The 27,282-nt window shown below is 43.6% G+C and overlaps 1 protein-coding gene across 9 annotated transcripts in view; it reads left to right on the top strand.

Annotated features, from left to right (window-relative positions):
- The window catches only part of RBL1 (RB transcriptional corepressor like 1), an 87,489-nt gene that overhangs the window by 16,384 nt on the left and 43,823 nt on the right, over nucleotides 1–27,282 (top strand). For 7 of the 9 annotated variants that reach the window (XM_038369957.2, XM_043496051.1, XM_043496046.1 and 4 more), the window contains 9 exons: nucleotides 3,836–3,897; nucleotides 3,988–4,116; nucleotides 4,205–4,365; nucleotides 8,283–8,332; nucleotides 8,942–9,128; nucleotides 15,566–15,732; nucleotides 18,039–18,151; nucleotides 19,991–20,094; nucleotides 22,654–22,791. In XM_038369957.2, coding sequence (XP_038225885.1) covers nucleotides 3,836–3,897; nucleotides 3,988–4,116; nucleotides 4,205–4,365; nucleotides 8,283–8,332; nucleotides 8,942–9,128; nucleotides 15,566–15,732; nucleotides 18,039–18,151; nucleotides 19,991–20,094; nucleotides 22,654–22,791 — 1,111 coding nt within the window. Of the gene's footprint in view, nucleotides 1–3,835; nucleotides 3,898–3,987; nucleotides 4,117–4,204; nucleotides 4,366–8,282; nucleotides 8,333–8,941; nucleotides 9,129–15,565; nucleotides 15,733–18,038; nucleotides 18,152–19,990; nucleotides 20,095–22,653; nucleotides 22,792–27,282 lie in introns of those variants that run through there. The other 2 variants (XM_038369958.2, XM_038369962.2) reach the window with 2 other exon arrangements.

Below are 27,282 nucleotides of genomic sequence, written 5' to 3'. Positions count from 1 at the left end.
CCTGCACGGCGGGAGGCGTGGAGGGAGGTGTTCATCACATAACTTGTGTAATTTTGACTTTCATTAATTTTAGGGCTGTCAAGTGATGAACCCTGAACTCCTCATTTCTAGCCCCACCCCAGAGCCCGCACTGCCCAGCCAGAACCCTCACCCCCTCCCGCACCCCAACCACAATTTTGTGAGATTTCATGGCTCGCCATACAATTTCTATACCCAGATGTGGCTCTTGGGCCAAAAAGTTTGCCCACCCCTGCCCTAGAAGTAACTATTTACATAGTATATAGATCCTTAAAGATCCACAATTTTGATTTGTGATTAATATGTGATTACAAATAACTTTTGATATTAAAACTTCATTAAAATGAATGAAAAAATTTCACACTTATTTTTTTATTCTGCCATCCTTACTTCCCCTGCTGCTTTCTCCAGTGACCAAAATCTCCTTAGCGTTAGTGAGGTTTACACATGTGCACTGAATGGACAGTTGACCCCTAATAGATTTACAGTGAGGAGACAGCCTTCATAACCAGAGACTTTCTTTTGTGTAGAATATAGCAGTCTTCATAAGTACCTTCCCTAGTAGTTCTTTCCATTCCCTGGATCTGAATTACTTCAGCCCCTAATATCATTGAACCATTCTTCTGTATTTTACTTTTTTCTATTCATATTTTTTGTTGGTAGGGTTGCTTAAATACTTTAAGGCATTAAAATACTTAGAAAAACAGTTAATAAAATGCCCTTAGTTGTCCCACTGTGGACCAATTCCAGGAGAGTTCTGATACAGTTGTGACATCAGCATCATGCTGTATGTTAGGGTATCATAGCTAAGGCTAAGATTTTGTCACGGTTATTTTTAGTAAATGTCACAGACAGGTCACTGGCAATAAACAAAAATTCACGGAAGCTGTGACCTGTCTGTTACTTGCTGCTGCAGCTTCATGGTTTTCCCCTGCCACCGTGGTGACTGGGAGCTGGGGGGGGGGGGTACCCTGTCTGCCCACGGCAGCTGGAAGCTGCAGGAGGGTCCCCCTCCACCCATGATAGCTGGGAGCTGCAGGGTGACCGTATTTCCCAAAGAGAAAATGGGACACCCTGAGCCACTTGCCCAAGACATCCTGTCCTGTTTCCCCCCACCCCCCGCAGCCAAGGCTGTCATCCGTAGCTAGAACCCTGAGAAGGGCCCCCTCAGGAGTCTGTCACCGGAACCTTTCAGGGAGCCCCCTGTCGCCTATAGCTGGAACCCTGCCAGGGCCCCACTGGCTGCTGGCTCCAGGGTCCCACAGCCCCTGGGGCTTGAAGCAAAGAATGTCATGGGGGTCTCTGGAAGTGACTTCCATGACCTCCGTGACATAAATGTAGCCTTAATCATAGCAGAACAGGAGCTCATCTGATCTAGGAAGGGGTCAGAAGATCCAAAAAAAGAATTAGGAAGAGTTTGTGGGGTCGCAGAATGTTGTCCTGTGCCGAATTAGAGAGGTTGTGGACAAGGGAGGTGTTCATCATATAACTTGTGTAATTTTGACTTTCATTAATTTTAGGGCTGTTAAGTGATCAAAAAAATTAATCACACAATTAAACAATAATAAAATACCATTTATTTAAATATTTTTGGATATTTTGTACATTTTCAAATATATTCATTTCAGTTGCAACACAGAATACAAAGTGTACAATGCTCACTATATTTTTATTACAAATACTTGCACCGTAAAAAACAAAATAGTATTTTTCAATTCACCTAATACAAGTAGAATTATCTACAAAAAATAACTGCATTCAAAAATAAAACAATGTAACACTTTAGATCCTACAAATCCACTGAGTCCTACTTCCGCTAATTGGTCAAACAAGTTTGGTTACAATTTTCAGGAGATAATATTGCCCACTTCTTGTTTACAATGTCACCTGAAAGTGAGAACAGATCTTTGCATGGCATTGCTGTAGCCAGCGTTGCACGATATTTACATGCCAAATGTGCTAAGTATTCATTTGTCCCTTCATGGTTCAACCACCATTCCAGAGGACAAGCATCCATGCTGACGATGGGTTCTGCTCGATAACTATGCAAAGCAGAGCGGACTGACGCATGTTCATTTTCATCATCTGAGTCAGATGCCACCAGGAGAAGGTTGATTTTCTTTTTTGATGGTTCAGGTTCTGTAGTTTCTGCGTCCAAGTATTGCTCTTTTAAGACTTCTAAAAGCATGCTCCACACCTTATGCCTCTCAGATTTTGGACGATTCTTAAACCTTGGGTCGAGTGCTGTAGCTATTTTTAGAAATCTCACATCGGTACCTTCTTTGCGTTTTGTCAAATCTGCTGTGAAAGTGTTCTTAAAACAAACGTGCTGGGTCATCATCTGAGACTGCTATAACATGAAATATACGGCAGAAAGTGGGTAAAACAGAACAGGAGACACAATCTCCCTCAAGGAGCTCAGTCACAAATTTAATTAACTTTTTTTTTTTTTGAGCATCATTAGCATGGAAGCATGTCCATTGGAATGGTGGCCAAAGCATGAAGGGGCATACAAATGTTTAGCATATCTGGCATGTAAATACTTTGCAATGCTGGCTGCAAAAGTGCCATGCAAACGCCTGTTCTCTCTTCAGGTTACATTGTAAATAAGAAGCAGGAAGCAATATCTCCTGAAAATTGTAACCAAACTTGTTTGAGCAATTGGCTGAAGTAGGAGTGAGTGGATTTGCAGGCTCTAAAGTTTTACATTTTTATTTTTGAATGCAGTTATGTAACAAAAAATTGACATTTGTAAGTTATATTTTCACAATCAAGAGCTTGCATTACAGTACTTGTATGAGGTGAATTGAAACATGCAATTTCTTATTTTTACAGTGCAAATGTTTGTAATCAAAAATAAAAAAAGTGAGCATTGTACACTTTGTATTCTGTGTTGTAATAGAAATCAATATATTTGAAAATGTAGAAAAAATCCCAAAATAATTGCAATTGGTATTCTATTGTTTAACAGTGCGATTAATCATGATTGAGTTTTTTAATCACAATTTTTTGAGTTAATCGTGTAAGTTAACTGCGATTAATCAACAGGCCTAATTAATTTGCATTTCAGCTTCAAACAAAATAGTCAAGAAGTCGTTCTGACCAGTGTTCCCTCTAATTTTTCCCACACACATCAGAATGAATTTTGTTATTCATGTGGTGGGGGTGGGGCCAAAAGGTTTGGAGTGTGGGAGGGGTTCAGGGCTGGGACAGAGGTTGTGATGTGGATGGGTGCGGGCTATGGGGGGGTCCAGAGATGAGGGGCTCAGGGCTGGGGCAGAGGGTTGAGGTCTGAGGGGGGGTGAGGGCTCCAGCTGGGGTGCAGGCTCTGGGGTGAGGCAGGGGTTGCAGGGTTTGGGGTGCAGGGTGCCTTGGGGCTATGGTGGGGAGAGAGGACTCCCCCCAGCTCTTTCTCTCCCCATAGCAGCACCTGAGCTGGGGCGGAGTGGTGCCTCTCACCACTGTGAAGCTCCAAGGTTGGGGCCATTGGATAGGCGCCTCTCCCCCAGCCATGGCAGGTCCGGGCCATGGCAGGGTTGGGGCCGGGGGTGGGATGCCTCTCCCCTGGCCACGGCAGGTCCGGGGCTGGGCTGGGGGCCAGTGGGGAGAGGCATCTCTCCCTGCCAGAGCCCTGAGTGCCTGCGCAATGCTTAATAGGCTGCTGTGCGGCCTCGCAGCTTAGAGGGAATTTAGGTTCTGACCATATTTTTTACATGAGGAAATAATTGCACTCTAGCCATAAAACAAACAAGTAAGGCCCCATATTATGGGATTGAAGTCTTACCTTTTCTCCTGTTTTGTTTTGTTTTTCTGGTAGAAGAAAGTGCAGTGTTAAAGAATTGTTCAACTTCTGCTGGACACTCTTTGTTTACACCAAGGGTAAGCTGTTTTCATTAGCTGCCTGCATTGTACACATTTTGAGTGATTAACTTTGTGGTTTTATTTGATGTGATTTGCTGTCTTTTAAAGGTAATTTTCGTATGATAGGAGATGATTTAGTAAATTCCTATCATTTGCTTCTGTGCTGCTTGGACCTGATTTTTGCAAATGCCCTTTTGTACCCAGATAGGAGAGAGTTGCTAAATCCATCATTCAAAGGTATGTTAGTGTTTGCATTTGAAAGACATATTTTCTTGTTTGTTCTTTTTGAAATATAATTGATAGCTGACCTTTTTGTTTTTTCCAGGTTTACCAGCAGACTTTCACACTGCTGAAGTCAAGGCCTCTGAAGAGCCTCCTTGCATCATTGCCACACTTTGTGAACTACATGATGGACTTATGGTAGAAGCCAAAGGAATAAAGGAACACTACTTTAAACCATACATTTCAAAACTCTTTGATAGGAAGGTACGTACTAATAACTTAAGAGTTTTTTAAAAAAAATGGTAGCATAAAACTGGGTGATTGGGCAACAAAATGGCAGATGAAATTCAGTGGTAATAAATGCAAAGTAATGCACATTGGAAAACATAATCTCAATTATACATATAAAATGGTGGGGTCTAAATTATCTGTTGCCACTCAAGAAAGATCTTGGAGTCATTGTGGATAGTTCTCTGAAAATATCCACTCAATGTGCAGCAGCAGTCAAAAAAGTTAACAGAATGTTGGGACTCATTAAGAAAGAGATGGGTAAGACAGAAAATATCATATTGCCTCTATATAAATCCATGGTATGCCCACATCTTGAATACTGCATGTAGATGTGGTCAGTCCATCTCAAAAAAGATATATTGGAAAAGATTCAGAAAAAAGGGCAACAAAAATGATTAGGGGTATGGAACGGCTTCCATATGAGGAGCGATTAATAAGACTGGACTTTTCAGCCTGGAAAAGATACCACTAAGGGGGATCTGACAGATGTCTATAAAATCATGACTAGTGTGGAGAAAGTAAATAAGGAAGTGTTATTTACTCCTTCTCATAACACAAGAACTAGGGGTCACCAAATGAAATGAATAGGGAACAGGTTTAAAACAAACAAAGTATTTCTTCACACAACGCACAGTCAACCTGTAGAACTCTTTGCCAGAGGATGTTGTGAAGGCCAAGACTACAACAGGGTTCAAAAAAGAACTAGACCTATCCTCCATCAGTGGCTATTAGCCAGGATGGGCAGGGATGGGGTCTCGAGCCTCTGTTCGCTAGAAGCTGGGAATGGGCTCCACGGGGTGGATCACTTGATGATTACCTATTCTACCATTCCCTCCGGAGCACCTGACATTGGCTACTATCAGAAAACATGATACTGGGCTAGATGGATCTTTGATCTGATCCACTTTAGCCATTCTTATATTCTTATAATGGTAGCATCCATATAAAGAAATGATCCTTACACATAAACAAAGGAGTGCAAAGGGGCGGCGGGTCGGGCAGCTCCGATGCGGCGGAAGCGGCTGCTGCAGGCGGAGGGGCTGGCGCTGGCCGCCCTCGTCTTCCTGCCCAACATGGGGCTCTGGGCACTCTACCGGGAGCAGCAGCTGGAGGGCGGCGCAGGGGGGCGGCGGCGGCCGGAGGGGAGACGCAGGTGAGCGGCAGCAGGGTGGCGTGGGGGGCTCCGTGTGCAGGGGGGGTCGCCTATAGGGGCACCCTCCATAGGTGCTGGGAGGGGCAGCGGCTCCCTCTGTAGGTGCTGGGGGGAGAGTTGCCTATAAAGGAGTGGGGGGGGCAGAGGCTCCATGTGCAGGTGGGGGGGAGTCACCTATAGGGGAGTGGGATAGGGGCTTCCTCCATCGGTGCTGGGGGGAGTCGCCTATAGAGGGATAAGAAGGGGCAGCGGTTTCCTCTATCGGTGCTGGGGGGAGTCGCCTTGGGGGATGGGGGGCAGCGGTTTCCTCCATCGGTGTTGGGGGAAGTCGCCTATTGGGGCCGGGGGGGGCAGGGGCTCCCTCCATAGGTGCTGAGAGGAGACTCGCCTGTAGGGGGGTGGGGACTCGATGAGGGGAGTCGTGTATAGGGGAGTGGAGGGCAGTGGCTCCATGGGGGAGGAGTCGCCTATAGGGCCGGGGGGGGCAGCGGCTCTGTGTGGGGATGGGGGGAGTTGCCTACAGGGCCGGGGGGGGCAGTGACTGCCTCACAAGGGGTGGGGGCTTAGTCACCTATAGGAGCGTGGGGAACGGCAGCTTCATGTGGAAATGGGGGGAGTCATGTATAGGAGTGTGGGGGCAGCGGCTCCTACCGTAGGGGCTGGGGAGAAAGTTGCCTATAGGGCATGGGGGGGGCAGCAGTCTTTGAGCGAGAGGAATGGCTGAACCGGAGCAGCTTGTTCCTGAACGGAGCAGAAGGTTTCCTAAGGGGTGGGGAAGCTGCTGCCCCTGTAAGGGCAGGTTCCTGTACAGGATGGATGGATGGAGGAGGAGGTGGTCTGGCTGTCCCGGGGGCCGGATCTGGGAAGGGGCAGGAGAGGGATGCTCCTCTTCCTTGTTTCTCCCTATGGGTGGTGGGGGTGATGAGGCTGCCCCCAGCCTTCCCTACTACCTGCCCCTCATTTCTCCCTTATGGGATGAGGGTAATGTTTGGGCCTCAGGTGCCCCACCTTCCCTCTCTCTAACCCTCCAAGAAAGGTGGGGATTGGAGGGGGGAATAAATATTACCGGCTTTTCCTAGTTCCTCTGTGGGGGGAGGATGAAGGGGGCAAGCAGTGGACTCCTGGTGACCCTATCCTTGTATCTCTGGGAGGGTTAGAGATGGGGGAGGCCCCTCTGAATTTTCTCCTTGTCCTTTGGGAAGGAGGGGGAGATAGGGGCCACATTCACCTTTCCAAGGAGGTGGCAGTGATGGGGAGCCAGGTACTCCTTTGTTCTTTGTTCCGTTTTATTTAACGGGGGGTGTCTTGGGTACCTGACCCTTCAGTGTCAAAGTAGCTTTATCTGGTTTGAGTGAAGCTCCCTCACTTCTTGATTGTAGTCCTCTGAGTTCCCTTCTTTGTCCCATTCTTGGTTTGCTTTTGTGTCATTAAGACAGACTGGGGCTTAAGGAGCATGAACTATCAAATCAGGTCAGCTTCTCCATTGCAAGGCTGTCTTTGTTCGGAATCACTTATGCTCTTAGGTGTCTAAATCTTTACCTCCTTGGAGACTTGGCCATGAAGGTGTAGAAACTTGGAATTCTAGCTGCTCCTTAGTGAGGAAGAGAGAGAGCTCTCTGAGGGAGGCTCAAACTGAGGGAGATTTGCTGTTCCCTCCCAAAAATAAATACATTTTTCAGATTCAAGTACTTGGTAGAAACCTTTACAATACAATATATTGATACAGGCATGGTTAGAGTCATGTCCTTGTGGTATTCTTAGCTGATAACAAAGGGAACCTCTCTATGTCCACTTATATAAAACATACCATGATGCATGTATGTGCTGTGGCTTCTGAAATCTTCAGAGTTTTTTAGGAAATATGCCTCGTGAATATTAAATTCGGGGGGAGGGGGAGAGCATAGCTCAGTGGTTTGAGCATTGGCCTGCTAAACCCAGGGTTGTGAGTTCAATCCTTGAAGGGGCCATTTAGGAATCTGGGGCAAAAATTGGGGATTGGTCCTGCTTTTGAGCAGGGGGTTGGACTAGATGACCTCCTGAGGTCCCTTCCAACCCTGATATTCTATGATTCTATGATTTTAAGTGGGGATGTAACATAGAAACAAATGGACACAGTGATTGGCACAGGTTTTGGTAGTCGGGCATTTTGGCAGAAGTGGGTATTTTTGTTTAAACATTTTTCTTCTGTGAAGGAGAGAGATTAGTCAGGTTTGTGGGGTTTTTGTTGTTGTTTTGTTTCCCCAGTTATACACTAGCAGAGAACTCCTGCCTTCTCCTCTTGATTCTGAAACTCCATTATGTGGACTGGCTAAGGCCCTGTCTATACTGGGACCAGAACAGTGCTAGTGACAGTAGTGTTTAAATATATCAGCAGAATTCTAGTATTGTGATAATTGTGGACAGGAACTTTCTGACTGAGAATTATGTGAGAACTATGTTATAAAACAATTTTATAGACTACCTATGGGGATAGTTGGTAGCATAGTTCTCTGGCTAGGATATAGCAAAACATTGTCAGAGTGAGGAGGCTTATACTGCTGAGATGTCATCTGTACAACAAATTCATCCTCACTGGTCTTGTGCAGCAAAAATCCAGAGAATGATTTTGATCCTAGTCATCTGCATTACAATTAAACTATCATGCATCCACTCTTCTGGAATTGAACAGGTTTTGGATTTATTACCTTTTAAAAATTGTATTACATATAATCTTATTTTTCAACTCTCTTGTTTCCAGATTTTAAAAGGAGACTGTCTCTTGGATTTTTGCAGCTTTGCAGATAACAAGTAAGTGCTGGATGATGCTCTTAAGCAATGATAAAGTTAAGCCATTTATACATGCAAGAAACATCTCAGCTTTGCTCCACGGCTGTTTCATTTTCCAGTGGGAGCAGAGTTTAACTCACTTCCTTCAATACTTACTGGAAACCAAGTCTTGGAGGGTCACCAGCAGCAAGAGAGGCCAGGGAGACCAGGCCCTGCAGTGAGCCCAAGGGAATCAGGATAGGGCAGTGGTTCTCAACCCATGGTCTGCTTACGGCCCAATCAGCACACTGCTGCAGCCCATGTGACATCCTCGGGGCCAAACAGGTAGTATATATATTGTGTGGATGCGGCCCACATAACACACAGAGAACTGCATGTGTGGCCCATAATGGTAAATAGGTTGAGAACCGTTAGGATATGGTGTTAGAAAAAGGGAGTCAAGGCATTTGTTAGCATGTGCAGTATTACTGATATTGGTTAGGTTCCAATCACAGGGAGTGCTATTACTAAAATTAATAAATGTTTTGACTATTCATTATTTTCAACTGTATAGACTAATTCCATTGGCTAGTTTATCTGGCTTCTTTAACAGTTTAATCCTTAATAAATGCAGTATGGCTTCTTTTCCAGCAAAGCATTGAATAAGGAGTATGAAGAGTATGTTTTATCAGTGGGTGACTTTGATGAGAGGGTTTTCTTAGGAGCAGATGCAGAAGAAGAAATTGGAACTCCCCGAAAGTTTGCCGCTGACATGCCAGTGGGGAAAACAACAACAAGAGCTCACGTGGAATGTCATCTTCAGCAGCATTTTGAAAAGGTAATGTAACCTGTCTATTTCACTCTTATTATTTACATATGCAAGTTTCAATGCCCATTGTTTGTCAGAAATTGGGAAAAATACATTTTACATGTAACCCAAGAATATTGTTCATTATATCTCTCTTTCTCTGTGCTTCAGTAGATAATACTTCAAATATCTGGAAATAGGAACTCACTCTTCACAGGATGCTTTGTCATGTGAAGTAATACACTTTGGCATTAAAAAATGTATTTTAAGGAGATTAGTCTGAAAATATAGGCTTTGTATTTGGGGGTTTTTTTAAGCTGGTATAACCAAATAAGAGTATTATGAAATCTTAAAATGTTTTGATTTAAAAAAAAAAATAACCCTTCTCCAAGGCAGTTAACCCCAACACATTTTGCTGTTTTGTGAAAAATAGAAATCAAAAACACACTAGAAACAGAGTGCCCTTCATCTGTCTAGTTTCATTGTCCATGCTGGGTGAACTGCAAAAATTAAGCCAGCTGCATAAATCTATTTATTTCTCATTATCTTAAACTGGTGTTTGATATGAGCATGGGAAAAATATTTTCAGGGATCACTTTAAAAGAAAAACTAAGGGGAAAAATAAGAATTAGCTGTCAGAAAGATGGGGTATACTGGGTAGTTGTGGCCAGGTCAGTCCCAGGATATTAGAGAGACAAGGTGGGTGAGGTAATATTGTTTATTGGACCAACTTCTGTTAGTAAGAGAGAGAGAAGCTTTCAAGCCACACAGAGCTCTTCAGGTCTGGGAAAGGTATTCCAAGAGTTACTGCTAAATGCAAGATGGAACAGATTGTTTAGCATAAGTAGTAAGTACATATTCTAAGGGACCATTCAAACCACAGAATACCATCTCTGGGAGAAACCATGGCACCAGTGCCCACCACATGGACACTATACGACACCCAAATATCATCAATTTGTAAAGTCTATCCCTCACTGGAGTGAATTATCTGTACTCTAAGGGACTGAACTTCTGCCCCACCACAGTACCTGATACCATCCTAACATGGAGAACTAGACTAGTTGTTCCACTATTTCTGCATCAAAGAGTTCTTCCACAACAGTGACGACACCACTCACAGTTACCACATTCCCACCGACAATCACAAGAAAAAAGAATCTTCTGACTAGACATCACAGAGCCGATGAACCCACACTCTTGATCATCACATTGATAGCTTCAGGAAAAAAATTGACTATAAAATCCTTAACAAACATCAAATCCACCATAATCTCTCCACTGCCGAGAGGACAGCCATACAATCACTGAAATCTAACCATAAGATAGTGATCAAACCAGCAGATAAAAAGGGTGGCATTGTAGTCCTCAAACGTAATGACTTAGTTAACGAGGCCAACCAACAACTCTCCAACACCACTTACTATAAGGAACTCAAAGATGACCACACGCCACAGTTTATCCAGGAACTTAAGGATATCATCAAAATCCTCCCCTCCCAAACAACTCCAAGAGAAAATCTACAAACTCATCAGCATGTACCCACCCCGGGGACCTTCTACATGCTTTCCAAGATAGACAAACAAGGGATCTCAGGCAGACCCATCATATCTGGCCAAGGCACTCTAACAGAAGGAATATTGGTACTCTCAGAAATCATCCTCAAATCATCCACCACAAAAAGGGCCAGCTTTCTCCAGGATACCAACGACTTACTCCACAGACATTACATCATTAATAACCTCCCTCAGAACACCATTCTTGCCACCATGGATGTCACTTCTCTATACACAAACATCTATCACAATGACAGCATAGCTGCCTGCTTCAAATATTTACAGGACAATAGACAACCCTCTCATCCTTTTCATCCATACCCATAACAATTTATATTCAACAACAAACATTTTGCCCAAACCATGGGAGCAGCCATGGGTATTAGGATGGCTCCCCAATATGCCAACCTGTTCATGAAGAATTTCTGGAAAAATGCACCACAAAACCAATGATATACCTGAGATACATCAATGATATTTCCATTCTCTGAGAGAGTTTAAGCTGTCTGTCACCAAATTAGATTTTCACCAAAACTTCAGCCACCACCACCATCCATTAAACTTTCTCTGGGACACTTCCACACTAACATCAACTTCCTGGGAACCACAATCAGATTCAGAAGTGAAATCCTATAGAGAAACATAGACAAGAAACCCACCACACCTACCTTTATGGATTTAGTAGCCACCCAAAACACACCAAAGAATCTGTTATCTACAGCCAGATACCAAAGAATATGCTCCAAGGAGAAAGTCTGGGGTATACACCTTTACACACTTAACTATCTTCACCAAACAAGGACACTCCGCCAGAGAAATAGATCACATCGTGGAACGGGCCACCTAAATACTCGGAGAACCTGCTTCAATGCAGAAATAAAACCCCCTCCAACTACATACCCCTAGTTGTTGCCTACCATCCCACTGGAACCTATATGGGGTATCATCAAACAGTTACAACCCATACTTGATGTGGACCCAATCCTGCAAAGAAATCTTTCCTGAACCCCCAATTCTGGCATTCAAACAACCCCCCAACCTTGCTAAGCTCATCATAAGCAGGTTTGCCACAGATCAGGACACACCAACTCAAAGCAGCATCAGACCTTGACAGAACAGCTGCATAACCTGCAGACATATCTCCACTGCTACACTGATCAACATGACCCCACACCTTTCAAGATCCATGGATCTTACATCTGCCTATCATGACATGTGGCATGCCTCATCCAGTGCACAAAATGCCCCAATAACAACTATGTGGGTGAAGTCAGACAATCACTATGCTCTAAAATGATCTTATTCAAGAATTGATAAAAGACAAAAACACCCTATCTCCTGTGGGTGAACACTTTCCCAAACTGATCACTCTGACCTATTGGTCCTCATCCTCAAAGAAACCTGCACGATACTTTCAAAAGACGAGCCTGGGAGCTTAAATTCATAATTACTAGACACTAAAAATCATGGACTGAACAGAGACACTGGATTTATGGCTTATTACTAGGACCCTACCAAATTCACAGCCATGAAAAACGTGTCATGGACCATGAAATCTGATCTCCCCCTGTGAAATCTGGTCTTGTGTGCTTTTACTCTGTACTATACAGATTTCATGGGGGAGATGAGCATTTCTCATATTGGAGGCCCTGACCCAAAAGGGAGTTGCGGCGGGGGGGGGGGGATCACAAGGTTATTTTAGGAGGGTCACAGTATTGCCACCCTTACTTCTGTGCTGCCTTGAGAGCAGGGTGGCCAGAGAGCAGCGGCTGTTGGCCGGGCGTCCAGCTCTGACAATGGCGCCCCAGCAGCAGCAGCGCAGAAGTAAGGGTGGCAATACCATACCAGGCCACCCTTATTTCTGTGCTGCTGCCTTCAGAGCTGGGTGGCCGGAGAGTGGCAACTGCTCACTGAGGGCCCACCTCTGCAGGCAGCAGCACAGAAGTAAAGGTGGCAATACCACACCAGGCCATCCTTACTTCTGCGCTGCTGCTGGCAGGAGCTCTGCCATCAGGGCTGGGCTCTCGGCCAGCAGCCACCACTCTCTAGCTACCACCACCAGCAGCTGTGCAGAAAAGAAGCAGAAACAGTACCACCTACAATAATCTTGCAAACCCCTCCACCCATTTCCCCCCAATTCCTTTTTGGGTTAGGACCACTACAATTACAACACCGTGAAATTTCAGATTTAAATAGCTGCAATAATGAAATTTATAATTTTTAAAATCCTGTGACTGTGAAATTGACAAAAATGGATTGTGAGTTTGGTAGGGCCCTACTTATTACAACAATCTGTAACCAATAACCCCCTCTTTTTGTCCTATGACTGCAGAGGGGCCACTCTGCTTTGAATGGTCCCTTAATACACTGGTTTTCATACTTATTTGACCATGCTCCCCTTCTTTGTGTCTGTAGTAGTTTACATTCCTCCCCCCTGCCACCACACAGTACATACACCAATTTAAAAAAAAAAAATCACCGTGCAACTCTTACTAAATATTAAAAACAGTAAGGCAGTTATTCAAACAGCCATTTAAGTATATAGTAATTTAAATTTTTAGTGATATACTGCTTATTGGCATCACACTGTTGTTACTAGTATGATGGGTGCACCGATTTTTGGAGCAGAGCAATTCCATCTTGGGTTGGATGCTTGAGACAGCTATCTGGAGATCTCTTTGTCCCTGAAGATGAGATCGTTGTCAGTTTTTAATGTACAGTAAAGTAGTTCAGAAAAGTTTTGGCTTTGTTTTTCACTTGAGTTGGGGTGTTTTTTTTCTGTTGCACAAATGAGCCAATGAGCCACTGTAATAAGAGCAAAAGCAAAACTGCGATTGTGGTCAATGCTTACAATTAAATGAGCATACCACATTGTAGCAAACAGATTTAACGTACAGATGGCAACAACTTTATATAATGCTGTGCCAGCTTAACAGAAATCCGTCAAAATGCACAGCGCCATCTGAGGATTTGATATGTCTGGAGGAATCAGCTTTGCAAGTTATTCATTGCTGTGGGTAAAATGTGTGCACTAAGGGGTTTTTTGTTTTTGGTTTTTCCCTAAAGCTTCTCACACCTGCCCCCCCAGAATACATTTTGCACACCCCCCCGGGGGGTTGCACCCACCAGTTTGAGAATGCCTTAATATATGCTAACTACTTACGCTAAACAATCTGTTCCACCTTGCATTTAGCTGTGATGCTCAGACCTGAAGAAGGAGCTGTGTGGTGTTCAAAAGCTTCTCTTTATCACCCACAGAAGTTGATCAAATAAAAGATATTACCGTACGCATCTTGTCTCTCTGAAGGATGGTGTGTCAATTACAGTTGACAAGTGTTACTAGTTTCATGCTGCTTAGACAGTTTCAAAAATAAGTTGGATACAGCTGAAAAAGAATTGTTCCTAGAAGCTAGCACAGGTACAAATCAATTTTGTAAAATCATTCTTCAATACAGTGCGAAGCTATTGGGCTTTATATTTGACATTTACTGAGTGAATGAGCAGTGATTTTGACTCATTTTGCCCATTCTGAACTTTTCATAGCACAGCAGATCCTTTCTTATGCTTTCTGCTTACTTATAAATTGTGACTTGGAAGGCTCTGGCTAACCTTGATCCTTCCAACTTTTCTGAAAAGTAGCCACCTTAATATTACAAAATAATATTTTCTTACATTATTCACATCTTGAATTGTGGAAATGGAAAATATAATCAATACAGTCCAGGATTGTGCTCTAGCCACTTTGTGCCACTCCATTGGTATTAAGTGGCTTTCAAATAGATGGATCCATCCCCCAGAGCATCTCTTCCCATGTAAGGGGATCCTCAGATGGTATAGCAGCTTCAGTGCCATTTCAGTGGCTGGTGGGGAAGATGGCATAGGTGGGGCTTCTTTAGCTGTGAATCACTACAGCATGCTATAATGAGGTTGCAGGCATGTGGTGCAGGCTAGAGCAGCCTTCAGACTGGTTTAACTTGGACCGGGAGACTTGCACAGAGCAGTCCTGTGACTGGTAGTGAATTGGGCACCTTTGGAAGTGGATGGGGAATCCCCCTCCTCTGTGTCAAATGCTCCTTGATTGCAGCTGGGAATCTGTCCCAAAATATTGCTAATATCAAATAGCTTGTTTCTTAAAATTACATTAATTCACTTCTAAAGGAATCTCAGTCTTCTGAATGGGAAACTTTTGTGCTAAGGAGTGAACTGGGGTCTGTAGATAGTGGAGTGAGGCAAGGATAGAATAGGGGGAAGTGTTTTTCCATGAAGGAGAGTAGAGGCTTTAAGTGGGTAGTGCGAAAAACGTTGGTTGTTTATATATAGTCTTTCAGTGTTTACAAATACTGCTTCAGCTTTCTTTGGATGTCATTGCTTCACTTGAAATATTAGTACATTTTGTAAAATATAAGCATAGTTTAAACCCAAATGCGGTGCATGCAGAGAAGAGCTTTGGAACTGAATTGTAATTGCAGCATGTAGGATAAATATATTAAGATTAAAAGGGGAGGTTGATTATACAGTAGTTCTGTGTCATCATCATCTGTATAGTTATGGCTATGCATTGGAGTGGTCTTGCCTTTACCATTTGTCAGTGTTTAAGTGATCTTAAACCTCTTGTCTATGTTTAAGACGTTTAAGTCTTGTATTTTATTGATTTCTCTCTTTGTTTAAACTTCTGACTTTTAGTTTGGGGATTTTATTAAGTTTGTAATTTATTATAGAACTTGCCCTTAAACACACTTTACTTTAAATCTCAGCCTATTTTGTAGTAGTGACTGTAGTAGTGTATATTCATTTTCTCTGTGGTTTGTGGTGTACCTGTGAGTTTTGGGAATGACTTTGCAGTTCATGTCTCAAAACATCTGTAGAAACATAATTTTTGATGATTAACTTATTTTCTATCTTACCTGGCAGAAAAGATCATTTGCACCTTCTACACCACTGACAGGAAGGAGGTACCTGAGAGAGAAGGAAGCGATAATCACTCCTGTTGCTTCAGCAACACAAAGTGTGAGCCGTTTACAGAGCATTGTGGCTGGGTTGAAAAATGCACCAAGTGAACAGCTTATAGCTATCTTTGAGTAAGCATGTCACTAACCCCTACTTTCATTACAAAAGATGACCCCTCTCTTCAGACTTGGTTTTGTTAAGCTACTACATTTTTGCTCCATACTCAAGTCTCTTTAAAGGGTTTTATGAGGATTGCTGGGGAAAAAGAGCGACCCATCTTCTTAGTGTTTCCATTTGAAAGGCCTTATTGTGAGAACCTAAACCTTTTATTTCTTAATGAATCTGTGTTTCTTGAAAAGTATGGCTTTTAAAAAAACCTCATTACTTACTGTTAGATTAATAGGGCCAAATTTGTTTTACTCATCAGCTAAACATACTTTGTGCATCTACTTTTTATTGACACTGAGTGTGGGAGAGGGCTCAGGGCAGGTGTTGGGGTGCAGGGAGTGGTGCAGAGTGCAGGAGGGGGCTCACGGAGGGGGTTGGGTGCAGGAGGAGGCTCCGGGCAGGGGTTTGGGGTGCAGGAGGTATGTGGGGTGCAGCAGCAGGTTCAGGGTGCGGACTCTAGTCCAGCACCGCATACCTTGAGTGGCTCCAGGGTGGCAACGGCGTGCAGCAGGGCTAATGTGGGCTCCCTGCCTGCCCTGGTCCCGCGCCACTCCTAGAAGCGGACGGTACCACGTCCCTGCGGACCCTGGGGGAGGGGAGGCAGAGGGCTCTGTGCTGTCCTCGCCTTCGGGTACCTCCCATTGGCCGCGTTTCCCCGTTCCCAGCCAGTGGGAGCAGTAGGAGGCAGTCCACGCAGGCGAGGGAAGTGCGTGAACCCCTCTGCCCTCTCCTCCCCCAGGGGCTGCAGGGACGTGGTACCAGCTGCTTCTGGGAGCAGCATGGGGCCCACAGTGCCTCGGGGTAGCGATTGCAGGCTCCGCACCACTCCCAGAAGCGGCTGGCACCACATCCTGGATCTGGCCCACGGGCCATAGTTTGCCTACCCCTGCTCTAGGGGAACATTCTAGTTGTATCTTAATCGATTGGGCTACTGAAAGGTAAATTATTGGTAGCCCAAGTTATCTCTGGTGCAAATATTATGTGGATATCAAAGTACTGAGGTGTTATATTCTGACTAGTATTACTTTCCATCCATTTCCTCTTTTTTTTTTTATTTGAATCAATACGTTTCTTCTGTCTCTCTTCCTCCTTTCTCCCCGCATCAAAACAAAACCAAACCCCATCTGTTTTGGTCTTAATTGTGGGGTAGCAATTTGCGTAATTTAAAATAATTTATAAAATCCTCCCACAATCTCCCTGTCTGGATGCTCAGAGTTTTACATAGTAATTTAATACCTTTAAGGTAATATAAAAGTAGAAGTAATGTAAGGTTAAAAGAAACAAAAGTCCATTGTTATTTCTAAAGAGGGGAACCAGTGCACTGCTGTGGAGAACAGAATTCAGTTTATATAAGCACATTCTTTATCAAGCACTCCTCATGTACAAGAGTGATAATGGGGTTAGTCAGGGCTTATCTACAGAGTGGAGTAATGCACACTATGGGGTGAGATTCCTAAAGTACCCTAACGTGTTACAGATTAATTGGTCTGTGCCTGCTGATGCATACTAAAAGTTCTTAGTACACTTTAACATAATAAGCACTAGTACTTACTACATTAAAGTGCACTAGGAAATCTTTAGTGTGCACCAGCAGGGTCTACTCAGAGTAGTTAATCCACAATAATTAGTTCCCTTTAGAAATCTTACCTCCATAATAAAAGAGAAAAAGGAGTACTTATGGCACCTTAGAGACAAATTTATTTGAGCATGAGCTTTCGTGAGCTACAGCTCACTTCATCGGATGCATCCGATCAAGTGAGCTGTAGCTCATGAAAGCTTATGCTCAAATAAATTTGTTAGTCAGTATTCGCAAAAAAGAAAAAGGAGTACTTGTGGCACCTTAGAGACTAACACAGCTGCTACTCTGATACCTCCATAGTGTGCATTACTCCACTTCTCAAACTATCAGATCCTGTATGGCCTTTTAAAAATATTGTACTGCTACTCTGTTCTGGAACACATGTTGCATCTTTTCTTTGTGTACAACAGGTCAGTAACCATTGAACAGAATGTTGTACAGAACGGAATGAAATAAGGCAAGGTTACAGTTCAGAATAGGAGTTGCAAGTAACAGTAATAAAACCAACAGACTGTCTTTTTCTGGTTATCTTGTAAACCTGTTTGAATGTGCACTGTCCAGAGTGTAAAAATACGTCAAAGGATGGGACATTGGTTGCCAAGAGGAAAGGTTGGTGAAATGAATCTTCTAAGGGCTTTATGTTTCTGTAATATACAAATGAAGTTTCTCTCTTTCTGGGTCCTGCTGTAGATCTTGCATACGCAACCCTCTGGAAAGCATCATGAACCGAGTTAAAGAAATAGGTGAGGCTTTCTGTCGGAGTTATACTAAGTCAACAGATGACCAGCCAGGATCTCACATAGGTAGGAATATGTGAAACGCATAGAATGTTTCAGCATATTGAAGTGCATCACTTTAGTATCAAAGGCAACACATTTATGGGAAGAAAAATGCTTGGGCTGATTCTTCATGTACTAAATAAAATGAACAATTGGTGTAGATGGAAACTGAATTTTCAATGAAAGGACCACTTGCTGCATAGAAATGTGCTAATATTACCCCAACTCCTCATTGATTGGGCCAGGCTGATCAAAATTTTGAAGAGATAAATGTCCTTAGAGTGTGTTTTCTGGGACATTTCATCCATACGTCAATCCAACTCCATGGAGGTGAAGGTGCCTTCAGTACAACTCCTATTGAGACATTTATAAGATAGTAAGAATATTGCATTGAGGAGGTCAGCAATCAAACTAAAGAGTATCTTTTTAAAAAGTTTACTAAGGCATCCCTTATTTATTAAAATAAAGGCAACAATAAACTAAAATATTGAGCCTCTACTCATTGGTTCAAAACTTGTTGCATCTTTTCATTGCAAAATGTCAATAACTACCAAACAGGACATTGTACAGAGTTGAATGAAACCATGCAAGGTTATACAGTAACTCCTCCCTTACGGTCATCCTGGTTAACATTGTGTCATTGTTATGTCACTGATCTATTAGAGAACATGCTCATTTAAAGTTGCGTAATGCTTCCTTATAACGTTGTTTGGCAGCCGCCTGCTTTGTCCACTGCTTGCAGGAAGAGCGGCCTGTTGGAGCTAGCTGTTGGAGGCTTGGAACCAGGGTTCCAGGCCCCCCCCCCATCAGCTTCCCTAAGTTCCCTGTGCGGCAGCCACCCAGCAGGCTATCAATCAGGTGTCCCTCCCCCCACTGCCATGTCTCTCTCACACTTGCAGCCCCCAGGACTTTGGAAAGTGGAGGGAGTGGTGCGCTCCAGTGGTATAGCATGGGTTCATCATCATGTTCAGTTTCCACAGGGAATGGTTGTAGCCACTGTGTCTCCTCCCTCCATTCATGCTGCCTTGTAGAGTGTGAGGCTACAATTAACAACAATGTGTTAACCCTTGAGGGCTCAATTGAGTGCTAGTTCATCATTTAGAAGCAAGGTATTCCCTGGAAAATATCACACTCTTCCACCCTGACTCCGCCTCATCCAAGCTTCGCAATCATTGCTGTGTACAGTATTAAATTGTTTGTTTAAAACTTGTGTGTGTGTACATACATACACAATCTTGTCTGGCGAAAAAAATTCCCTACAACCTACTATCCCCGTTTACATTAATTCTTATGCAGAAATTGGATTCACTTATTTTGCTTACCATAGCATTTTTCAGGAACATAACTACAATGTTAAGCGAGGAGTTACTGTAGTTCAAAATGGATGGCTCTTGAAAGAAATTGTATTGAAACTCTTAAGACTGTAAATTTGCATTTATCTAACAATTATTTTTAAGAGATCAAATTAAAAGGAAATAGTATACACAAAAACTACATAAGAAGTGGGAAACAAGGTTTCCTAATTAAATGAACTTCCCTGTATGGGTGTTAATGCAACACATTGCATATTTGAAATTCAGAAAACTTTTACAAAATTGGAGTGGAGACCTTACACATAAGCATTTATAAAGTTTGAACATCTAAAGAGTATGAAATACATTAATTGCATGCAAGATTTGAATCACATGGCATTGCTAAAGACGTTCAGAGTAGTATTTCCTCTTGGCTTATAACACACGTGTTTCTGTTATGGAAAGTAAAATACTGGTTAACTTAATCAAAGCTGTTTATTCATCCCCTCCCCTCCCCCCAGACTGCTGATTTGGAATACAAGCTTTCAGCAATGTTTGGTTTCAATTGCAGATTTTGCTGTTAACAGACTAAAACTGGCAGAGATTTTGTATTACAAAATTTTGGAGACGACAGTGGTACAAGAAACACGAAGATTGCATGGGAAGGACATGACAGTAAGTAGAGCCTCCTCTTCTTTAAGTTCACCCTCGTGAATACTCTCAGAAAAATTCTATATTTGGGTCAATCCACAGAGCTCCCATTTAAATTAATCTGAAGGCAGAATTGGTTCCTCAGTCTGTTGACTAGCTAATAGTGGATTGATGGGCTCAATTTTCCAGTTTAATATTAATTTTATTCCTTAAATGAGATTTCAAGACATTTGACCCAGTCGTCGTTTCCTGAGAGCTCAATATTTGTTCAGTGTTACTAGTCTTTCAACTAACATAGTTCCTTCCTTATGGCTGTGTAGTAAATCCTACACACTCTTCTGTACTACAACTAGGGATGTAAATATTTTAAAAATTAACTGTTTAAATTATTAAAATTACATCATTTAACCAATTAACAGATTAAAGGGAGAGGGGCTGGGATTGCTCTGGCTGTCCGGCTCGGGCCTGGGGGCTAATGGTTAGAGTCAGTAAACTGGTAAGACTAATGCTTACCAGTTAACTGTTTAATATTTTACATCCCTAACTACAACAAAGGTGAACTTACCTGATTTTAAATCAAAAACTGGATTGTCAAGTAATTTGAACTGATAAAGAAAAGTGACTTACAGAAGAAAATCAATCTTGGAGAGAAATATTTGCATGTTATCCTTCTCTCCTGCATCTGAAATGATTCCTTTCATCTGCATTTAATACTGATATCTCCTTTTTTTTCCCCCAGCTCGTATGTGTTGATATGTGATATATACCTGAATAGACTAGCGTTTGACAATAATAAGAACTATATGTGAAGGTGCCTACAACTGCTAATTCTTAGCCTATATTGTCTTTTAGAACATAGATGCTGGGCAAGGCATTTTTGTTCTCCACTTTATCCTTCAAAAAAAGGTCTGTTGCTTTGCAGTAACTGCAGATAGTACACCCTGCATTCTGCTTTAACTCCTGATGAGCAGGCTTTTATCCTTTTACCCATAGTATCAAAGCAGCTTTACTGTCATTGGCAGTGAGGGTCTGCTTCCCTTTCAACTTGCATTATTACTAGATAAACAAGTATAAAACCAGCCTTTACCATTTGAAACTTTTGGAAAAGCGGGAAGTAATGGAAAGGGCAAAAGAAACAGTAATTAATCTTTCAGGGAACAAATATGTAAAGTAGTTGAATGTAGTACAATACTTAAGTATGCCATTGGAAGTTTCCTTTTTGTAGCTTAAACTGTCATAATCTAGCAATGTGCTAGTTGTAATACAATTGATTTATCTGCTATTCTTTCTCCAGTGTGTCAGCACCTGTACTGCTTATAAGACAGCAAGTCTGGCTGTAAAGAGTGGAACAGACATGCTAAATGACATGATAAATTGGACAGGGTTCACAGAAGAGCCACAAGAATGATTAATAGATTACAAAACATAGAATCATAGGACTGGAAGGGACCTTGAGAGGTCATCTAGTCCAGTCCCCTGCACTCATGGCAGAACTAAGTATTATCTAGACCATTGTTGACAGGTTTTTGTCTAACTTGCTCTTAAAAATCTCCATATGATAGAGATTCCACAACATCCCTAGGCAATTTATTCCAGTGCTTAATTACCCTAACAGGAAGTTTTTCTTAATGTCCAACCTACACCTCCCTTGTTGCAATTTAAGACCATTGTTTCTTGTCCTATCCTCAGAGATTAAGAAGAACAATTTTTCTCCATCCTCCTTGTTAACAACCTTTTATGTACTTGAAAACTTACGTCCCCTCGGTCTTTTTTCCAGACTAAACAAACCTAATTTTTTAAATCTTCCCTCATAGGTCATGTTTTCTAGACCTTTAATCATTTTTGTGCCTTTATAGTGATAGACGCAAGGAGCTCAATCTATTTATTTTAACAAACAAGGTTAAAGGGTGACTTCATTAGTCTAGAAGTACCTACATTGGGGAACAAATATTTGATAATGGGATCTTCAGTCTAACAGACACAAGTATAGCATGATCCAATGTCTGGAAGTTGAAGCTAGACAAATTCAGACTGGAAATAAGGGATACATTTTTAACAGTGAGGATAATTAACCATTGGAACAATTTACTAAGCATCATGGTGGATTCTCCATCCCTGACAATTTTTAAATCAAGATGGGATGTTTTTCTAAAAGATCTGCTCTAGGAATTATTTTGGGGAAGTTCTCTGGCTTTTGTTATAAGCAAGATCAGACTAGATGATCACAAGGCCTTCTGGCCTTGGAATCTATGTTCTTTGTCTCTTGACTTCTTTTTCAGTGCTTGCTCTTCTGTAACTTTTTCCATATCCCAAATCTTAATTCAGTTAAGTTTTAATTAATGGATAGTAAATTCAGGGTATGATTTAAAACTAAACTTAAATTCCTATTCTAAATTTTTTTTAATGCAGGCCTTAGCAGATCAAATCATCATACTTCATCGAGTGTGGATAGTTTGTGTGTGTGTGACGATGAGAATGCTGTTCTTTCTCAGAAGTTCAGTCTTTCTGGTATCATTTAAGAAAACATATTTATGAGTAATTCCTCAGTGATGTGGCTGAAAGCCATTTCTATGTCCTACCTAGGCTCTCTTGGAGCAAGATATTTTCCATCGTTCCCTGATGGCATGTTGTTTGGAGATTGTGCTATTTGCATATAGCTCACTGCGAACTTTCCCTTGGATTATTGAGGTTCTTGATCTCCGACCGTTCTATTTTTATAAGGTAAGCATAAACATAGTGTTCAAATATTTGGATCTGAATTATAAACTTGTAAAGTACCTCTATTTAGTATTAGATTGACAGTCCTAGAAGCCCTCTATTCCTAAGTTAGGTATAGCAGAGGGGCTAGTGCTGACCTGTAACGTGTGCTATTTTAGTCTAAGGCTGCCTGTGACGGGGTTGGGACTCACCACCGCAGTGCCTCCTGCTGTTCACTCTGGGAATTAGGTCAGTTCATGCAGAGCACCCCCTGCCAGTGGCATCTCAACCCAGTTGCTCCCAGCTCCTGGCATCCTCTTCAGCACACTGCCCTCCTGCAGTGCCCCCAAGTCCACACTCGACCCCTTCCAGGGGGGCATTAACAGCAGTCTTTCCAGTTCGCTCCTGCCACAGTGGCCAACCACAACCCCTCAAGTCTAGCCCCTCTGTTCAAGGGCCAGTTGCAGTCTGTCACAGCCACCCTTCCACAGCTAGGTGCTGTACAAGGAGAAAGGGGAGGGACCCAGGCCCACCCACTACTCTGGGTCCCGACTCAGGGACCCTCTAGTGACAACTCCCTGCCCTCCTTCTCTCCCCTTGTCTAACTGTCCCTAGGCCACTTCCCCTCTGGCCCTTCACATCCTCTAGGCCCTTTCTATCAGGGCCTTCAGTCTGGCAGGTATTGGGCCGGAGCCCTTCTATGCTCCCCCAAACCTGCCCAGCACTGCTCTGTCCAAGGTGTCTGTCTCCTGCTCAGGAGACAGACCTTCCCCCATGAAGGTCTGGGACAGACTGCCTGCCCCCTTCCTGGACAGCCTTTATATAGGGCCTAGCCTAGCCCTGATTGGCTGCCTGTAATACTGGCCCTGATTGGCTTTCTAACAGACCCTCCCTGCTTGGCTGCCACCTTGCACAGCTGCTCTGGCCTGCTGTAGCCCAATCTGGCATGGGGGTGGGGCACTGCCCCACCACACTGCCCTTGAATATGCTACGAAGAATTGACATCTATTATCCAACATATGAATACTTGTGACACTCTTTCCCTTGTAACGTAAAGGAATAAAGCACTTGTGCATGGTTTGTGTACTTTATTTAATTGTAACATGCTGTCAGTTAATTTTTGATGTAACAAATGATTTGCAAACCTGACTTACTACTGTGGTTGGTCAAATAGTGGAATAAAATATTCTTAGACTATATTTGACTGGTATTTCTACCAGTATTCAAATTTACTAAATATTTCAACAGTTATAGAACTGGTCACATACCACAAAAGTCTGAGGGAAATTCTTAAACTAATACTGATAAAATACTTCAAAATAATATATTTGTTGAGTACTGTTTGATCAGTCCTACTTGTTACATCCCATTTGTTAAATCTTTTTCCCTTCCTGTCTTTACTTAACTGTATTTCCTGCAACAGAGCACCGTCTTCTCTTCTTGTTCCCCAATTCCACCTTTTTGTCACCGTTATTCTTCCCCTTCTCCCCCACAAATTCTGTATCTTTCTTCTTTACTAACTTACCTTATCTCAGTCTCTCTGTCTTTTGGCCTCTCTTACAGACATACCAATACCTAAGCATCCAGTGAAAATTTCCAGGCCCTAATAGTCAGAGGTCTAGCCAGCCAGCTAAGATGTGGGGGCCCTGCTTTTCAGGAGCAATGCCCAAGATAGAAGCCAGCCTTTGAGAAACCAAGAGGGTGTTGAGACTCTAGTCACAGTGCTGTTCCTGGACCCTCATTGGGGACTCCAGCCTTTCTTGTCAGTATGGTATATGAGGTGTATTTCCCTGCCCGCTCTCTTTTTCCCTTCCCAAAGCCTCTGTTTCCGACCTTCCATTGCCTCCTGGCTGTTGATGTTTGGAGGTTGGGGTGTGTCTGCTACTCTACCACTTCCTCAGCTTTAGGGTAGCTGCAAGAGTAGAGTAGTGGAAACATTCCCCTAGCCTTCATTTTAGAGTCCCTTTCCTCAGGCAATAGCCCCAGTGTGTGTGCCTCTGCTGTTGCTTGCAGTTCTTCTTCGAGTGATTGCACATGTCCATTCCGATTTAAATGTGCGACTGCCCCAAGCACAGCTGTCGGAGACTTTCCCCTAGTGGTATCCATAGGCTCAGCACTGGCACCCCCTGGTATTGTGCACTCATAGCACCAGTATATGGGGCTCCTGCCAAGTCTACACTCCTCAGTTCCTTCTTACCACCCATGCAGCTGTCGGAACTTCCCCTTTTGCCTTGAGCAAAGTGGTTTTAGTGGTTTCCACTGTTCTTGCATTGTAAATAGTTAGTTTCATAGTGTTAGTAGTTCCAGTAGGTTTGTTAGTTATAGATTAGGACTTTGACTCCTTTTCATACTCAGAGAGTTGGTCCATCCCTCCCCTGGTACCGGGACATGCCTTGGGCGCCGGGGTTTAAACATAGCCTGTGCCTACTAGTGACCCTCACTTGAGTTGTCTGAAGTGTTTGGGAGAGGGTTGTAGAAAAGAGCGCTGTAACATCTGGGAATTTAAGCTCCGTACGCAGAGGGACAGAGCAGCAAGGCTGAAAGTCCTACTTCTGGAGGCGACGCTGAGATCCACCTCGGAGCTGAGATCAGATTCCGCACCGAGTACTTCGGTATCAGTACAAAGTGCACCGCTAGGGGCTCTTGGCACCGGTCCTCCTCACCTGTGCTGAAGAAGCACTGGGGCCTCCAGGAGAAGACACGCTCGCTGGCACCGAAGGCAGACAAGCGAGCACAGCGGGATAGAGCGAGACCTGTGCTGGGCTGCTCTCCCTCCCTGGCACCGCAACAACACTGCCAGCACCACGGACCCCAGTAGCACTTGACCAACTGACAGGTCAGCACCTGGAAGACCAGTTTGCGTTGCCTTCGGCCCTGGAAGCCTACGCTGCTGCTTTGGAGCTAATGACTCTGTCAGTGCCAAGTTCGGACAGGAGACAGGAGGCGGTACCCCAGAGCTAACCTCCGGGACTAGTGCCGGAGCAGATCCCAGCACCATTGCCAGCGCCAAAGCGGGGATGCTCCCTTGTACCGAGAGCAGAACTGATACCAGTACCCAAGTCTGTGGTCCTAGGGAAGAGGCGGCAAGGGATGCTATGGCAGCGCACACCTCTTCCTCATTTTGACAGGTTTCAGAGAAGCAGCCGTGGTAGTCTGTATTCGCAAAAAGAAAAGGAGTACTTGTGGCACCTTAGAGACTAACAAATTTATTTGGGCATAAGCTTTCGTGAGCTACAGCTCACTTCATCGGATGCATTCGGTGGAAAATACAGTGGGGAGATTTATATACACACACACAGAACATGAAACAATGGGTTTTATCATACACACTGTAAGGAGAGTGATCACTTAAGATGAGCCATCACCTCATTGTCTCCAGAGGATGTGCTTATGCTCAAGGGGTCTTCCCTGCCTCAGGACAACTTAAGGGCCCACCAAGATTTGTTAAAGAGGGTGACATCTAGATTGCAGGGTTCAACTTCAGATGGGTTCCTGGACATTCTGTCAGCCGCAGCCCCTGCTAAGGCGGTCCTGCCCCTACACAATGCCATTTTGGAACTGATTAAGGCCATTTGGCAGATTCCTGCCTCTATTCCACCCCCAGCAAAGAGAACAGAAAGGAAGTAATTTGTGGCTGCCAAAGGCTGAGAGTTTCAGTTCTCTCATCCTCCTCCCGGGTCCCTCGCGGTGGTGGCTCTCAATGAAAAGTACCGCCAGGGTCAGATGGGGTCTACCCCCAAACCAAAGGAACCCAAGAAAACAGATCTTCTGCGGAGAAAATCCTATTCGACATGGGGTTCTTGCTGAGGATAGTGAACCAGCAAGCGCTGCTAGATTGCTATGACTATAACGTAGGAGGAAATGAACAAATTCAGAGACAGACTTCCCCCAGGATAGTTAGCAGAAGTACTCCACCCTTGTGGATGAGGGCAAAACAGTGACCAGAGCCTCCTGGCAGGTGGCCCTATACACTGTGGACTTGGTGGCCAGATCTATGGCCATAGCTGTGACTATGCCTAGGAGCTTGTGGTTACAAGTGGCAGGCTTCCCCCAAGAAGTCCAGCAGGCAATACAAGATCTGCCATTTGAGGGGCCTTCGCTTTTTTTTGGAGCACACAGATGCCAGGCTCCATGGGGTTAAAGACACCAAGGCAACATTGAAATCCCTGGGTTTGTAGTCCCAGTCGCAGCCTAGGAGGCAATATAGTATGGCCGTTTTTACCCTCACCAGAATCATTATGATCATAGGAGGTGCAGGAACAAGGGTTCTGGGCATAGGCTACCTCCTCTTCCTCCTCCTTTCCGGGTCCTTCACAATCAGCCCAGTGTCACTCAGGTACCTCGAAACACCCATTTTGATGGGTTTGTCGAGGACAGCACACCACTTCCTCACAATCCTGTTTTTTTCAACCATTTTTTCAACTGTTTTTTCAACTGTTTTTTCCCACTTCCTCCAGGCCTGGAAATGGGTTCTGAACACAGTGGAGTTTGGTTATACCCTCCTGTTTATTTCAA

This window comes from Dermochelys coriacea, chromosome 13 (assembly GCF_009764565.3).
Source record: "Dermochelys coriacea isolate rDerCor1 chromosome 13, rDerCor1.pri.v4, whole genome shotgun sequence".
Taxonomy (NCBI): Eukaryota; Metazoa; Chordata; order Testudines; family Dermochelyidae; genus Dermochelys; species Dermochelys coriacea.
Note: the sequence above shows the minus strand (reverse complement) of the source record. Positions and strands in the feature narration are given on the sequence as shown.